General features: G+C 37.4%; 1 protein-coding gene across 1 annotated transcript; it reads right to left on the bottom strand.

Moving 5' to 3' along the window:
* Positions 1-3024: 3024 nt before the first annotated feature.
* On the bottom strand, positions 3025-17751 carry FBXO43 (F-box protein 43). The gene is made up of 4 exons (XM_069081180.1): positions 16274-17751; positions 12936-13038; positions 3412-3615; positions 3025-3315 (listed from the first exon to the last, which is right to left on the bottom strand). The coding sequence occupies exons 1-4, from the start codon at positions 17749-17751 to the stop codon at positions 3067-3069; spliced, it is 2034 nt and encodes a 677-aa protein (XP_068937281.1). The 3' UTR covers positions 3025-3066.
* Positions 17752-18540: the final 789 nt, after the last annotated feature.

The raw sequence follows: 18540 nt of genomic DNA, 5'->3' as shown, positions 1-18540 counted from the left end.
TAAAGTGGGGACAATAATATCACCTACCTAGCAGGGTCAAATGAGATAATATTTATAAAAAACACTTAGCAAAGTGCACCTGGCGCATAGTGGGTGTTTTATGATTTTCTTATTCCTTCTCCTCTTCTCTTCCCCTAATGACAGTTTTGTTGTTTCTTTGTTATTAAAAAAATGTTTATTTGTTCTCAGTAGATATTCCCAACCTTGAGTCTCTTAATTTTGTCAGGGTAGGGAGAGGAAGGACAGGAGACAGTACAGTTCTGTGATTTCACATGTCTATAAAATTCCTGACATCAAAACTTCCGTCAACGATGCAGATCAGCAACTTGCCTGTAACTTATAGTCTTAGGAAGACTGGCTGAGTCCTGCATAACCACCCAGAGGTTAATAAGTGACTTCCCCCAGCTAGTGAGTGGCAAGCCCAGGTCTTCCTGATTCCAAGACTGTTTCTCCATTACTCCATGCTGAATTTATGTTATATCATTATATACACCCATCACAGTAATTAAATCCTAAATTAAAGACAAAGCTTTTGAAGTCAATCAACCCACTCTTCTTGAGAAGCAGCATGGCATGTTGGATAGGGCACTGAACTTAGAGTCAGAAAGACATGGGTTCAGGTCCTACCTCAGTCCCCTTACTAGCTGGAAGATCCTAGACAATTCATTTAACTTTTTAGTGCATCTTTTATAAAATGAGAGGGGTTGGAATTAAGGCTCTCTAAGGTCCCTTCCAGCTCTAAAGTGATGACCCTATGATCTTGTTTTAATTCATTGACTCTTCCACTGATTTCAGGTCTCTGACAAATGCTGGCTGGGTGACTCTGAGCAAGTCAGAACCTCTCCATGCCCCAGCAATGCTCTAAAAATAAAAATTGCTCTTAAAAAAAAAAGGTGCCAATCTGCATTGATAGAAAGTGTGATAGAAAGTTCCTCACTAGGAATTCTTTCCCCTCAGAAATCACAGGCCCAGTCCTACCTACCTCTTACTGTTCCACCATTCCTTCTAGAGGTCAAGGAGAAATTCCCTACATATGGTAATATATAGTAGGAAGAAAAGCATGCAGCAGTAGTCAATTTTTAGAATGTAAGTGACAAAATCAAGCAGTTTATTGCCGGAATAAACTAAGATATAACATACTAAATAAATTGGTGAAGCTAAATACATTATTTTGAGTATGTTTAGCCACCAGATGGCAATTGTGAGAGTGCTACATTGAAAGAGTACTAGGGAGTAACAGAAAACAGAACTTCCCAATATACTAGAAAGAAAATTCCAGATTAACTCTATTGGGTCATTTGGATTTCCAGAAAACTTCATATGGAAAAAAAGGAAATTATAAACCTTGTTTTCTTTTTCACAATTCTATAAGTAAACTTTATCAAATAATAAAATACTAAAGAAAAATAAGAATTTAGGAATATGGCCATGTGTTTAAACATTATAAGACAATGCTATAATAATACCTTTGATAGTGTGTTTTTTAAAAAGATGATGTGGCAATGTTTCTGTGATTCTAAGAAATGAATAGATATATACTGAATGGTACTAATGAAAGCCATAAGTCAATAACACAGAATTACAATTACTTGTTGGAAAACTTAATGACTGTGGCATTGGACAAGAGACTTCTATCTGTAGAAAAAGAGGCAAAAAGTTTGATGCCAAGGGTTAGGATTTAAAAAAAAAATACAAACAAATAACTTGGCTTCATAAATTAAAAAAATCAAGAAAGGGAATGTCCTCCATGAATAAATAAATGATTTATTGGAAAACAAATAACATAATTTGATGAACAAAGGTAAGCTGACTAGAATATCATCAATTCTGATGTAGAATATCAGAATTTAGCTGGATCAAATTGGTCTTAAACTATGATGAAAAACATAACATAGAGCAATTTTAGTCTGTATTTAAATTTTCACTTTTATATTCATATTTAGCAGTCACTCAAAATTTCATAGAAATTTCTTAATGCTTCAAGTTGAAATGTCAAAGACAAAATGTATTCCATGACTTATACAATTCTGTCTCACACTGTAAGTGTACTTCACTTCAGTACATTTATTAAGCACCTATTATGTGCCAGGGAGTATGCTAAGCTAAATTTTGAACCATTCAAGATTGAAATCAGTAGGGTTTTAATTAATTGCCCTTTGGTTGTCTCAATTATTTTTTTTAATTCTAATATTACCTTCAGAGTATTTTCCTGCTTTTTAACTATTTCTCCTCTGGAATAAAACATAACATTCCTAAAAAAAAAGGTTTTATACATGAAACTCTTCATATTTTTCAAACCAATAAGGGTATCAAGTCATATTACACAGGTAAGATCTCTATTGATGTGTTTTTCCTCAAACATTTAAAATTTACAACTTATTATAAGGTTTCTTTTTTGTTGAACTAAGAATTCCCATCAACTACCATTACAGATAAAATTAGGTTTGTTTGGGTTATTTTACTTTTACTCCTCAACAGCATCAATAGTAATAGAAATTTTGCTCCAGTAGAGATGACTCCTATCAAGCATGCTACCTACTAGATGATTAAGAAATAGAGATTAAAGTTATAATATAGTAAATTCAAAATGATTTCTTAAAACATTTTATTTATATTTCATTGTATTTACATGTCCATTACCCAAATCTGTAGGGCTAATCCTTGCAAGAATCAAAATTTGATTATCGTTTGGGAAACATTTTTTTAAAATATGATTTGAAGGGGGCATTTGATATGTAAGATTTCATTTTCAACATTAAAATACATATATATGAAAGACAGCACTAAAATACTTTATTATTAAAAACACTGAGTTGTTAAACGCAATGGATAAATGATGTACAATAAAAGAAATACATTCTTTCACAGCATTTACAACCTTACTAAAATCATATAAAGACAAAGAATGAGACTATATGTACTTAATAAGGAAAAGAAATCATCAACTGCCATTAGGGGGGAGATCGGGATACTTTCAAAAAGTTCATAATTAAAAATTAGATAAAGCAATGGATACCAAAATGGGAGTGGGGGGAGGGGACCGAGGGGGAAGGAGAAGTCCTTCTTTTAAAGTCTTTTTAAATTGCGCTTGCTCTGAGCACTTCCTGGAAGAGCATCTCTTTTATTTCGTGGCTTTGCAGATCTATTACTACATTCTTCTGCCCCATGGTATGTACACAGACACAATACACAAAAGTCAAAACCACAGGATTCTCGACTGCACAGTCCCCGTTTCTTAACTGGTTGATACTTAGCAGGGGACTGGCACCTTGGACAAGGTTTTAATGCTTCATCAATAAAAAGCGTTTTGGCAACCTGTGGTAGAAGCAGACACACTGAATCCTACAGTTCTGGGTCAAGAATCATTCTATCTCCAGTATTTCCTTTTAATAATGGGTTATAGATACTTACCTTAACATACTCTTCCTGTTTGCTAGGCAACTGAGTAGCAGAACAGCATTCTTTGGGCGTTAAAACTTGTCCCCAAGGGGATGGTGTTGAAACCTCTTCTTTTTGAGAACCAGGTGTCCTAGCTTGAGCTTGCACAGATCTCAGAGCTGATCGGTTTAAAAGATTGAGCCTTGTGGCAGCATCCTCAACACATAATATATTCCCCTGTTGGAAGAGAATAAGATGGGCTATTATAATAGTTAATACCTAGGGAGGCCCAGGAGAGTAGTTCTCTGCTGCAAAGTAGATTTGTCTTTTTTGGTGTTATTTTCTTGGCATTCCTTTGTATGCCCACCTCCAAACTACTGCTTTTGTGAGTTATGTATTTTTACAACTAACATTTTAGTTTTTACAGCTCAGGTAAAAAATTAAAAAATTATTTTTAAACCCAAAATATTGTTGAATGAGAACTCTAGGTTAGCATGATTTGTAATCTTCTATCCATTTGAACTGAAAGTCAAGTAATAAATCTTTACAAAGCTTGCTACCAAATACTTTGGAATTCTTTGAAGACATCTCATTTAGCAACAAGTCATGAGAATAATAGGCCTAGTGAGACCATAAAACTCAAGAGCTTAGATTGGCCTTTGCCAATACCTGGTGCTAGTTCATTTTTATAGTTCCTGTCAAGTTTTTAAAAGCTTTGATAATGTAAGAGAAAAAAAAACCCAACAACTTTCATCTGAGCTGAAAACCTTTTCATGGGTTAAATAAACTGATGAGAAAAACTCTGAAGTAGTTTTTATGAACCCAAAGAACTATCAATTGTGCTCGGAGAATATTAGTAAACTTTTTACAAACTAATCCATCCTTTTTACAAACTGATCTATCACTTGCCTTGATAAATTAATAGCCAACCTAAATACATTTTGTCTACTCCGTTACCAAGAATTTGATGAAAGAGCCACATGAGACAGCAGCACACACACACACACACACAAACAAAAACCACGATTTAACACTTATCATGCCACTACACATATATAATGTAGTGAGAATCATGAAAAGAAAACCTCTATCTTAAATTCTAATTCATTTGTCTATATTTCTAAAAATCACAGAGGTTTTTAGACAATGTTTGGACAATAGAATTAACTTAAAACTCCAAGTATCAGATCCTTAACCAACGACTGAGTGATCTGATCTAAATCTCATAAATACTAAACATAAGTTTAGTAACTTATATAAGTAACTATAAATTAAACCCAAGTCCAAAAGGGCAGTGAATTGGAAGGATGGATGACAAGTTCTCCTTGGAGTGACAGGAAAGTTGGTTTCACCATTTAACAAGAAGCAAGAAGAAACGTTATCATTAGATAGTATGTCATTTCATATTGAAGTACTTATGAAAAGCATTGAAAAAAAGATCCCTCTGAAGATAATCACAAACCAACATCTGTTGCAGATAATGAGTAGGTGGAGATTTTCAATGAAGAATTCAGTAAGACCCTCCAAATAAATAAAAATGCCTATACTCAGTGACTTTAAGCCAGAAGATAACCATGGAGAGAGGGTAAGGCAATGAAAAAATATTTTGGAAAATACAATTCAGGAATGAAACTGGGAAGAAGGCAACAAAGGAAAGCAGGGAAAGTCCCATAACAAATTCTTTTCACCATCAGTGACAGTGGAGTCACTACCTTTTGACTCAAATTTTTGACTCATGATGAGGAATCAGGAAGTAGAAATTGCACACACACAAATGAAGACTATCTCCACTTTGGGGTAGCTGGGTGGCACAGTGGATAGAGCTCTGGGACAAGAGTCAGGACACTTACTAGCTGTGTGACCTTGGGCAAGTCATTTTACCCTGTTTACCTCAGTTTCCTCATCTATAAAATGAACTGCAGAAAGAAGTGACAAACCACTTCGGTATTTTTGCCAAGAAAACCCTGAATGGGATTATGAAGAGTTGGACACGTCTGAAATGACTCAGCAACAACATCTGGACAATGGCTGAAATCTATGCAGGTCCTGATAAAATTTTGAGGGCATTTAAGGATCTATTCTCATTATATATGAAAGAAGAGAAGAAGGCATAACAAATGCTTGGGAAAAAATCATAAACTTTGTTACTGTCCCCAAAAAAGAAAGGGAATTGAGAAAATAACCACCAAACCAAATGCTTATGCTCTCATCTCGACAAAATGTTTGACATCAATCTATACATATATTGCCATTATTCTCAATGGATATGTAAGAAGAGAACAGGCAGATTTTCACAGATAATCTTCTGTCCAGACCACATCTTTCCACACGCAACTGACCAGGAGCCCCAGAAAATGCAAGATGCCGCTGTGTTTAGTCAGTTGATTCAGGGGAGCAAGATACATCCTTTAAAGGCCCTCCATCCAAAAAGTTATCTCCCTTGCATGTGTTCATGTCATATAAGGTCCTTTGAAATACCTAACAGTTAACATAGTGTTCAATAGTCCTATCAAATGAGATAAAATGAGGAAATATTTTCTGATCAAAAGTGTTTGTCACTAGTTTCAAGGATGCCCAGCACAGAGTTCAAAGGAAAGAGGGCTTCACTGTAGACAGCAAAGTCATCCAGGTACTGCTGCTTGTGAATGAAGTTAAGTGTTCTGACTTTACTAAGTCACAGAAGATTACAGAGTCTCTTAAATGAAATCCATAATTACTCAAAAGTGTTTGGTCTTCTTCTTCTTGTTGTTCAGTCATTTCAGTGATGTCTAACTCTTAGTGATCCCATTTGGGGTTTTCTTGGTAAAGACACTGGAGGGGTTTGCCATTTCCTTCTCCATCTCATTTTACAGATGAGGAGACTGAAGCAAACAGGGTTAAGTGACTTGCCAAGGGCAACACAGCTAGGAAGTGTCTGAGGCCAGATTTGAACTCAGGAAGATGAGTCGTCCTGACTCCAGGCCTATGCCCTCTATGCATTGTGGCACCTAGTTGTCCTTGGTCTAATTATTCACACAGGGAAAAAAAAGTGGATGACATATGCTTATTGCCTAGACTATGATATGCAGTTACAGGGACAACCCATAAACCTGAGCCATGAGCACATATAGACAAAGACCATAGATGTACAATCAACAAAGCCTGGCATTAAATAGGAGGAAAAAACTGGCCAGATTTTATTTTAAAATATGCAAAGTGCTTTTAATGATCCCAAACTTCTCTCTGAAGCAAAGGTATACCTTTTAACCCCAATACTCTTTCCCCGATATTATGTGGTTAGGGAACACAGGATTCCATGATCTCCACAGAATTATATTTAATATTAGTATTAATAGAAAGCTACTGGAGTTTGAATAGGGCAATGACATGATTAGATCTGCTTTAGGACAATTATTTTGGCAGCTGAGTGGCAAATGGATTACAATGGGGAGAGATTTGAGATCGAAGGACCAACCAGAAGGCTGTTGAGATAGTCTAGGCATGAAGTGAAAATGACCTGAGCCAGGGTGTGGAGAGAAAGTTGTATATAAGAAATATTGTAAAGGTACACATGATCAGATTAAATTTAGGCTTCATTAATTAGATTAAACTTAGATGACTGGGAGGAGGGTAATTTCCTTCTCAATTTTCTTTTTTTGTTTGTTTTTGTTTTTGAGACTCCCTCCTACCCAGGCTGTAAATCTAAGTGGCAGCTCATGGACGCTGCACCACTGATCAACATGGGAGCTTCAATCTCCTCCATTGCTGACCTGGGCCAATGCACCACTCTTTAGGCTTCCTAATGGCCCCACACTCCCCAGGAGGATGTAGTTTGAACACCCAATCAACCTTAGCCTGCGGCAGGTGCTGTACTTTATGAGCAAAGCAGAATTTCAGTAGCTCAAAAAAATTTTGTGCAAATTTAGAGGCATCTCCATCAAAATGTAGATATGGACTATTAGTGCCCAACCTGTGGTAGAGCCTTCTGAGTTCATACTGGTCTGCTCAGCCACAACTGGACACACTATACCTCAGCCCCAACATCGTGATGTCATTTTGGTCTTCTTCAAGAACGAAGGCCAACAACTAACCAACCAACCACAGCCTAGAACTCCCAAGCTCGGAGGATCCACCAGCCTCAGCCTCCTCAGTTGTAGGAGCTTCAGGGGTGCCCCCCACCAAAATCCAGCTTTCCAACCTTCCCATTACTGTCAAGGAAACTACCCTCCTCCCAGTCCCCTAAACTGTAATCTTTATGTCATCTCGACTCCTCACTCTCACTCACCCCATGGATCCAGTCTGTTGTTTAATCTGATCATGTACAGATCTTTCTCATCACTTACACAACACTGCCCTGGCACAGGCCATCTTCACTTCATGCCTTCACTATTGCAGTATCTCCCCATTAAAATTCATCTGCCACTAATCTGCCAAGATAATATTCCTCAAGCAGATCTAACCACGTCATTGCCCTACTCAATAAATTTCAGTGCCATTCTGTATTAAATATAAAATGCTGTTTGCATTTAAAGCCGTTCACAACCTGGCCCTTTCTTGCCTTTGCAATCTTCTTATACGTGCCTCCCCCTCCCCCCCGACAAACTACAAGCTACACAACTTGTTTCGCTCTATCTCTGGGCTTTGCACTGGCTATCACCAACACCTTCTGGCTCTCTAGGCTTTTTTCAGCACTCCCCTCAACTCCCACCTTCTGCAGGAGGCCTTTCCCCATCAGCCCCATTGCTCGTGTCTTTTCTCTAAGACTACCTTCTATTCACACTGTGTGTATCATGTTTGTGCATCATCGTGTGAGCTCCTTATGGGCAGACAGAAAAGCAGATCTTTTCTTTGTATCTCCAGCACTTAGCACAACTGCTGGCATATAATAAGTGCTTAATAAATGGTTGTTGACTGTCTCATAATCTTCCTCTTCACCACAACTCCTGCCCTTATGGGAGAGAAGTTACTGTGCTTTACATACTCTCACCAACTCCCCTTCATGATCTGCTTCTCCACTCTACCTAAGTCACACACAGAAAGGTCTAGGGGTGGGGTGTGCCACATCCTTCATCTTACCATCACCCCCATGGGTTTCCATAATCAAAAAACTCTGAAGTTTATTTATTTAATCATAACCTCTTAACATTCCATTTCTACCTTGCACACCTATATCTAGTCTTCATTAGTCAGTACTTTTCCAATTCATCTGCTTGGGCTTTACTTTCCTAATCTTATCCTTTTAATCAATCAACAAGCATTTATTAAGCACCTACTATATGCCAAGCACTGTACCAATGGATTCAACTCTATACTATCCTCAATTCTCAAATCTCTCTCTCTCTCTCTCTCTCTCTCTCTCTCTCTCTCTCTCTCTCTGTCTCTCTGTCTCTCTCTGTCTCTCTCTCTCTCTCTCTCTCTCTCTCGGAGAGAGGAAGGCAGGGCAATTGGGGGTTAAGTGACTTGCCTAAGGTCACACAGCTAGTAAATGTTAAGTGTCTGAAACTGGATTTGAACTCAGGTCCTCCTGACTCCAGGACCAGGGCTCTATTCACTGATTCTCAAATCTCTTCCTCCACTGCCCTATCATGACTCACACCTTGAGAAATTCCAACCCTAGATTCCTCCCACCATCCTGACTTCTACTCAACTGCTGCTGAATAGAGTTGGAGAAAGTGATCCTGATTGGGTACACTGCAAATTTATGTTATCTATTACAAATCTTTACTGACTCCAAGCTTCCCATAATACTAAAGGCCCATTTTTTTCCATGCAAATTTTTGTCTATGTTTCTATATAGCAGCAAGACCTGGAACACCACTGTCTCAGAAGAACTAAAGATAAGTCTCCTTCAAGGGGCAAAGGAAAGGAAAATGGGGAGATATGAGTCAAATTCAACATGTAACTAATGAGGAACTCTGAAAAACAAACCTAGAAATGTCATCAAAGAATTGTAAGATAAAAAGATAAGATGCACTAGTCCTGGGATGAAAGCTAGAGATGACAGGTGGATGGTCAGAGTGTACTGGTGTACCTTCATTATGTTAGGAAAAATCAAGAAAGAGTTCCCTTGTGGCAAAATTTTGGAAGGACTTAGGTGAAAGTTGCACAGGATGGGTAGGCATGGATAAGTTTCAATAGGTGCCATTGAAGGGAACTTCCAAATCAATGAGATCATAGATCTATTTGAGTGATTTCAATAGGGCACTCACTGAAGCAAGACAATCATTTTAATTTTCCCTAATTGATTATCTAGTCTACCATCTACAATGGCTATCCAAACTTTCTCTTATCTCCTCGTGACACAGAAAACAACCCTTCTCTTACCCTCACAGTTGAATACTTCACTTCATTTACTAGGAATATAAAAACCATTCACTAGGAGCTCTCTCTTTCCACCTCAGTATCTCACAACCCTTTGGCACCTCCCTCCCTGATCTCTCCTTTTTTGCTTCAGTATCTGAAGAACAGGTAGCTCTTCATATCATCAAGTAAAACTCTTTTTCCTGTAATCCACAATTCCATATCCTCCCATCTTCTCTAGCAGATTGTCTCCAGTATCATCTCCCCTTTCTTCCTGTTGTTCAATTAGCTTTTCCTTTAAGGACTTAAGTTCTAAGTGACAAACCATTCTAGTATCATTGCCAAGAAAACCTCAGATGGAATCACAAAGAGTCAGATACAGATGAAAAGACTGAGCAACCCCAATGACTTAAGTTCTGTGCCATTTAATATGTAGGAATATAGATTTGATACTGGTACAATTTCATTACTTACCATACCTTTAAGCATGGCATGGATTTGTTGCTTCTCTATTTTTAAACAATATCTGGATTCACCTGATACAGAAAAATTCTGTTCCAGTACTATGTTTCATTCTGTGTGAATCTTTATGTTCACAGTTTCAGCATGGTTTTATGGGATCCTGGCTGTGATTTCTTGTTACTTTAATGCTTTTTGGCCATTTTTCATATTTCTTTCTCTTTGACATGGCATATCTGGACTTATGATATTTCAAGTCCAAAATATTTTCAATTTGGGGTTTCTTTCTATAATTGGCCATTGTTTTGTTTTTTCTAAAATTTTACTCTGCCAATTGCTTCTAATACTTTGGAGAAGTCTTTGATCCTGTACCCACTATGGTCTGGATGCTAATGCTACTGCTCTGCTGTAGTTCTGGATGGGATGACTAAATCTTCATATTCCTCCTGCCTTCTTTTGCAATCCTGGTCGAGTCAAAAAGCTGGGCCCAGAGCTTGGACCAAGCCCCAACTGTTTTTGGTCTCTGGTCTTCTAGCTATCTTCTGGTAGCCCAGCTTAGGTGACCTCCGCCCCAACTCTATCTCCTACAACAATCCCCATAGGGAACTGGCCTTGTCTTCTGGTACAATATTGGAAATCATATTGGCTTTAGGCCTCCTGGAGGAACCCCACAAATTTCCCAGGGGCCTTCACACCTCTGCCTCCTTAATCAGTCACCTCATGGGAGTTGCCTTTGTCTCTTGGAATAGGCCTACACCTAAGATCTCACTGGCTTCTAGTTATAGCAGGTCACACTGGCTTCATCGTATTGTACTCCCTAAAAGTGGTGGCATTGGGCTTATCCCATCTCTATTTCCTAGCCTAGTCCCCTACCATGAGCTGGTTTTGTCCCTGCTACAGCTCTGCCAGGTGGAAACCCAAGATCCTGCTGGCATCAGGTGTCCCTGAAGGGCTCTTCATCAGAATGCCTATAAATTTCCAGTCATCTTCTTGTTCAGTCCTAGACTGGATGGAAGAGCTGACTTATTGAATCTTTGCTTTGCCTGGTCACTCCCCTCTGCCACTGCCCTACCATTTCTCAAAAAATCTTTGATGGGTTTTTTCTCAGGGGAACATATTCACCATCTTTACCAAACATCCTAATGGGTTTTTTTTTCCATCTTTATCCTTCATTAAACAATCTATAGCATGTAATACTGTTGACTATATACCACTAACCACTCTCTCCTCCTAAATATTATTTCTAGTTTTTGGTGATAGTGATTTCTCTTGATTTTTCTATTAATTGCCTGACCATTTATTCTCAGTCATTTTTGCTGGGTTGTCATCTGCATCATACAACCTAAATATGGGTGAACTCCAAAGCTCTGTCCTGGACCCTTTTAAAAAATATATATCTCCATATTGTCTTTTAACCCTTGATAAGATACCCTAGGGACCCCTGGCCTTACCTTTTGCCCTGTGGCTGCGTCCCAAAGCGATTAGGTCTTTCTATTCATTCGATGGCTAGACCTTACTATATGTATTGTCTTCCCCTTTAGAATGTGAGTTTCTTGAGAGCAGGGATCATCTCCCCTTTCTATTTGTATTCTGAGTGTTTATAACAATGACACACACATATCTCCTGAGCTCTAGCTTCTCATTTCCAACTGCCTGTTGGGCATTTTGAACTTGACATTGGTATCTCAAGCCAAATACATCCAGTACAGAATTCATTACCTCCCCTTCCCCAAGCTCACCCCTATTTCAAACTTCTCTATTTCTTTCCGGTCATGTTGGCTCACAACCTTGGTTGTCCTGCTCAACTCCTTACTTTTCCCTACCCTACATGTTCAATGAACTGTGTAGGCTTTTCATTTCTACCTGTACAACATCTGGCTTTCTCATTGTTGCTTATATAGAGCACTCCACCCCATTTCCACAGCTTTTCAGTGGTTGTTCTCTAAACCAGCAATGCACCATCTCCTCACCTCTGCCCCTCAGAGCCCCTTCAAAGTTCACCTCTGATGCCACTTTCTTCATGAAGCTTTTACTGACATCCCAGTTGCTAGTGCCTTTGCTCTATGATTAACTTGTATTTATTATGTACATATGTGTTGTTTCTCCCAGATAGATTGCAAGTTCCTTCAGAGCAGGGACTATTTCACTTTTATATTTGCATTTTTAATTTTTTTTTCAATAAATGCATGTTGATATATTCATTGTCTGGTTAACCCAATGGAAAGGCATCCAACTAGCACATCATAGGTACAAAATGATAAAAAAAAAAACAATTATAAAAGTACACACAAATGCTTTTTTGGAAACAAAGGTACTGATGTTATAGGGCAGCTAGGTGGTACAGTGGATAGAGAGCCAGGCCTGGAGTCAGGAAGACCTGAGTTCACATGTTGTCTCAGACACTTACTAGCTCTGTGCCCCTGGGTAAGTCACTTAACCCTGTTTGCCTCAGTTTCTTCATCTGTAAAATGAGCTTGAGAAGGAAATGGCAAACCATTCCAGTATCTTTACCAAGATAATCCAAAATGGAGTCACAAAAAGTTGGACATGACTGAAATAACTGAACAAAAAATAATGTTATAGTGGTGTCTCTTCTATTTGTGGACCAGGTCTAAGTGCTGTTAGGCAAAATAAATGTAAATGTCAATGCTGGACAAATCACAAAGGTTAAAGTTATCAAGGGGAAAAAATCATACATATTATTGTAAAACCTGCATGATATATATATATATATATATATATATATATTATAAGAATTGGTCAGTTAAATTATTTTAAAAATCCACTTTAGGAAAAGCAAAAAAAAAAAAAAACATTACCCTGGAATCTGCCTTCAGTTGTTGTATATAAACTTTCCTCCTTTGATTTGCTTTTTTATCTTGCACAACGATTTCACGCCAATTTTTGCTTACTCTCCAAACACTACAACAAAAAGAGAAATTCTTAAATTATAAGAAGCCTACAGAATTAAAATTTAGCTTAAAAGTTATTCTAGAATCAATATTTTAGCTGTTTTAGTCTTCTACAATGCATTTTACAAATTTTATATGAAAAAAGAAATGCTCTTTCATAAAATTTTGTATAATAACAGCTGATATTTTATATAATGCTTTGCAAAGTTCTTTATATGTACTACCTTATTTGATCCTCAAAACCCCATGAAGTACTAGAGATTTTTACCTCCATTTTACAAGAGAAGAAATTAAGTTTCAGAGAAGTTAAGTGACTGACTAGCCCAGGATCACTCAATGATTAAGTATCAGAGCTGGGATTTGAACCCAGGTCTCTCCTCAAAGGTTCTATACTTCAGCAGAGAAAATAATATATACCTCAAAATGAAAAGGATTGATATCTCTAAAGAAAGGAACAGAAAGTAGACCAACAGAAAGTAGGTAAGAAGTCAATATGAGTGTCACCACAGCTATTTCAACTGTGTTGATTCTCTTTTAGCATACCAAGTTCTAAGTACCAGAGGGAACATACTTCCAAATCATGTCACAGAGCATAGACAACTGGAAATATGCCTCAGACTGGATGGGAATCACATCATTGGAAAAGGAATGAATAGAAACTGGTCAGAAAAGTAGATGGCAGGCTCATTTCTAGCCCTTACCTAAATGCCCTGGCTTTTTCTTTTTCCCACTCCTTTAATTATCTTTATCGGTAATTAGTTTAGTTTTTCTACATTTTGTGGTTTAAAAAAATAGAGGCAAATAAGGCAGAGTGGCAATTAATTATACAATGTTGTTGTTGTTCAATTGTGTCTAACTCTTTCTGACCCCATTTGGGGTTTTCTTAGCAAGGACTCTGGAGTGGTTTGCCATTTCCTTCTCTATCTCATTTTACAGAGGAGGAAACTGAGACAAACAAGGTTAAGTGACTTGCCCAGGGTCACACAGCTAGTAAGAGTTTGAAGTAAGATATGAACTCAGGAAGATGAGTCTTCCTCACTTCAGACCTGGCAATCTATTCATTGTACCACCTACCTGTCCTTGATTATATAGTACTTTACCCATAGCTCATCAAGCAATCTATCCCCATTTTCTCCTGTCCTGATACAATCTGTACTCAGTGGTTTTATTATTAATAATAATTATTTATTTATTGCACATCATCTCACTCAACTCTCACAACAGCCCTATGATTTAGAGTAGTACAAGTATTATTATTTCTATTTTACAGATGAAGAAGTGAGGCTTAGGAGGGAAGATTGGAATTGATTGGAGGGAAGATCTAACTGTCTCCAGATTCAGCACTCTCTCCACCATACCCTGCCCTCTCTTGAGATTTAAAGAGGGGAGAGTAAGCTGTTACATAAGAAAGACCTGCAGTTTCATGTACAATCCTCTTTTTTGGATCTACTACGTATATGCCAATGCCCATTCCATTTGGGTGTGTTAAGTTCAGAAAAAAACCAGTAAGACTGGAAGAGAAGTATAGTAGAAAGAACAACTAGCATGGGAATTAGGAGGTCTGTATTCTAGTCCTGGTTCTGCCATTTATTAGCAAGTGACTTGATTTTAACTGCTCTGATCTCATTGGTGAAATAAAGGTAATATATCCATAAACTACCATGCAGGCTGCTGTGAGGTTCAAATGAGAAAGTATAATATAAATGTCAACAACTACTACTGTTATTACATTATGAAAATAAGTGAGTATCATCTCTCCCTAGGAATTCCCCTGGCCAAGGTAAGTGGAAGAAATCTGAGGTTGCAGGGAAGAGAAATGTAGCATACCCATTCGTGGAAATTCTTTGTGGGGTTGGGGGAGATAATAATGACTATTTGAAAAACAGACCCAATCTCTTAGAATGAGGAGTTCTGGAGAATTAGCCAGAACTTTTATAAAGCAGTAGCTGGGAGATGTGAGAAAGTCATTGAACCTTAAAGAAATTTAATATTTTTCCCCTAGTATACATACTATCCCTGTAAGAAACTTTACTTCTGTTGCTGTAGCTCTTCTTGGGAGAAATGACTATTAATAGTCAATGATTTGGGGAGATCTAGAGTTCTCCTTTTCCTAATGTCCTCATTTCAAGGCTTAGCCTCTGAAAGACAGGGGATGAGCAGAAAGGATTAACATTCTCCTTCCCCCCCCCACTCCCATTATGTTCTAATCAGGCTTGGGTGGGGTATATAGATTTTTTGTCTAGATTTCCCCAGGTTTGGGGTGATCAAAGTCACACCCCCTAGCTTCTCATTAAAACATGTCTACCTCTCATTATAATATTCATTCTCTTATTAACTGTTAACCAATCAGAGTTGATTGCCACCCTCAGGAACACCCACTCTTCCAAGGGCATATAAACTGTTATCCCACTGCCATAATTCATCTTTGGTCCAAGAGAGATGGTCAAATGAGCATTCCTTTTATTAATAATAGCATTACTAATAAAATTATTAATTACCCAGAACTAACTTTTTAAACATCACATCCTAACTATCCCTCAATTCTTTGAAATCCTAAGATGTTGATTAAATAATACTATTGTTGGATGAACAATAGAAAAATTCTTATTTCTTCAGTCAGTTAACTTTTAATTAAGAAAACCTTTTCTAAGTAGATTGTAAGTTAATCCTAAAACAACAGATTCAGAGTTGAAAGGAAGCTTAAAAGGTCATACTAGTCCAACCTCCACATTTCACCATTAAGTATTTAGATAACCTATTTTCTATCACATACCTCACATTTTACCCTTAGCATGTTGTCTTCTTTCCATGACATATACTGATTTATATTATTTGATAAGTAGCAATTAAATATGGTCATATTTAATGTTGGTAAAAGACAATTTGATAACAGTATATGCATTGTTAAGGACAATAAATAAATAACTAACTAAGCAGCTTTGTTGGAGCAAAGTTTTCTACATTGAAAATTCCAAGTTTAAATTTTAGGAAGTCTCTTTCCAACTGGTGAAAAAGATATACTTACCATCTGGATAGAGTCTCTTTTGTCTTTCTTCAAGTGTTTCTGCCTAGCAGGAAATCTACTAACAAGCTCCAAAGAGAAACTTGTCCAAAATGTTTGGATGGCTCAAGTTTAAAATCTCAAAAGTTGAGATGATGCAAAATGTAGAAAAATAGAAAACCTCTTCTCGTTTACACAAATTTACCAAGGGCAATTCTATGTGATAATCTATTTCATTTCTTACCTGCATAGATTTTCCACTGTCAAGGCATCTAAAACCATAGCAAGTATATGTTTTAAGTTTCTAAATTTTAATTCCGTTAAGATGTCCAGTTTTTCCAGGCCCATCTTCTTGCCAATAAGTCCAGCAAGCACATATTCCAATAAGGATACTTCTCCCCCCTCAACATTGTTTAGATGGCTTTGTATACTGGTTTGCTGAAATCTTTTCCTTTTGTTTTTCGTGATGATCTCATGAACCAGTTGTAAAGCAGGTGTCTTTGATAAATCCTTAAGACCTAAAATCGAATCTCCACTATTATTATCAATCTCTTCATTTGGAGAAATGCCAGAAGATGCTGCTATTTTTGCTTTAAAGCCAGAATTCACAAAAGGCTTATCTTCTTCTGTTTCAGATTGTGAACTTTGCTCCCGAAGCGTGGACAATCTTCTCATTCTTCCTAAATTTTTTGGCTTTCTCTTTGTGCCCAAAGTCCTCCCAGTCCCCAAAGACTTCTGATATAGTTCTTGAAAAGAACCCTCATGATCGGAAAAGGAATCTTGTGACTTATCCAGACCCAGTGAATTAAAACCACTGTCTTTGGGTGTGGAAATATTCTCTATCACTTCAACTGGGCTATAACCACAAAACTTAATGTTTGCTACCAGGTTACTGATTGGGGTTACAAATATGTCCTCATTTGCCTCACACAGTGCTTCACAAGAAGATCCCAGCAGCTCGGGGACTGTAGTCTCTCCATTAATACTTAAAATGCTATCCCCAAAGTCATTGGTGAAAGCATCTGTACAGCTGCTTCCCTGAATTGGAGAGATGCAGTCAACTTCAAATAGGCTACAATCACTTTTGGAATCATCAATTGTGGATGTTTTATGCTGAGAAAAAGAAAGTCTCAATTTTTGACCATTGGAAGGGGCTTCATCTGCTTTCAAAGTACTGGTGGCTACAGGATTGAAAATGGTTTTTCTTGGGGACCCCAAAGTCCTCTTTGAAGCTCTTTCTTCCAAAATGAGGGGTTGGCTCACAGGCGGTGATCTTGTACAGCTTCCTAAAGAACAGTTCTGCTTATCAAATTGTTCTGTGTCCTCTCTTGAAGTAATTGTTATATTCAACCTTCTACGGAAAAATGTTTTCTTCCTAGTTACTTTTGGAGTTTCACAAAGGTCTGTGACTTCATTCACCTCTTTCCTAAAAAAAGAGCTAGAGTTCTTATTTTTAGTTGGAGAGACCACAGAACAGGTAACACCCAGATTGGAATTTTCCAAGTATTCCTGTGTGGATGACAAGCCTTTTGTATTTTTTTCTGTGTTTTCCACATCAGTATAGTCAAAGCTAGAAGCCTTCAGAGAGTCACTGTAGCCGCTATCTTGAAATGAAGACTTGGATGAGAAACCTCCAAAGCTGGAGTGCTTGAAATTGACATTAGGAGATTCCACTCCATTTCTTAAAGTGACACTAGCTTTGATGGAGGGACTGTCTGACATCTTCAGAACCTTCTTTTCTGCAAATTCAGAACAAATTTTACCTTCAAAATGAACAACCAAGTGCTTCCTTAGCATGTGGCTATTGATTCTAAGTTATATAAAATCACTCAAAAACTATGATAAAGCAACCTTATTAAAATGTAATAGCACATATAATCGATTAAAATATTTCATAGCAGTGGAATAAGTAGAATCTATAGGCTTTAAATAAAAACAATAGCAAGTATTTATATAATACTTTAAGATTTACAAAGCACTTACACATATTATCTCATTTTATCCTCACAACAACCCTGGGAGGTAAATGCTATCATTATCTTCATTTTATAGATGAGGAAATTGAGACATAAAAAAGCTAAGTGAATTGCCCAGAGTCACACAATTAGTAAGCATCTGATACTGGATTTGAATTCAGGTCTTCCTGACTCCAAGTCCAGAGCTCTTATCCACTGTGCCTCCTATCTGCCACATCTAATCACAAAATATCCATGTTTACCAGAAAGGGCATCAAATATTGCTTTCAAAATGTTAATAACCTAAGGTCTAAAATATCTAAGCACTATACTCCCTCAATCAGGCTACCTATACTTTTTTGATATCATCCCTTCATATTCAACTCATCCTGTGCCCTCTGTCTATGTGTACATGAACATACAAATGCCCACACTCACATATATATATATATTTATATATACATACATCCTCCTATATGTACATATACATGTATGTATACACATATATATTCCCTTTAGCTATCCTCATACTGAAAAAAGTCTTATGAATTACAAT

This window comes from Petaurus breviceps, unplaced genomic scaffold (assembly GCF_028583685.1).
Source record: "Petaurus breviceps papuanus isolate PSGF00001 unplaced genomic scaffold, PetGlider_PUasm1.0 98, whole genome shotgun sequence".
Lineage (NCBI taxonomy): Eukaryota > Metazoa > Chordata > Mammalia > Diprotodontia > Petauridae > Petaurus > Petaurus breviceps.
This window is presented reverse-complemented; position numbering and strand designations above follow the sequence as displayed.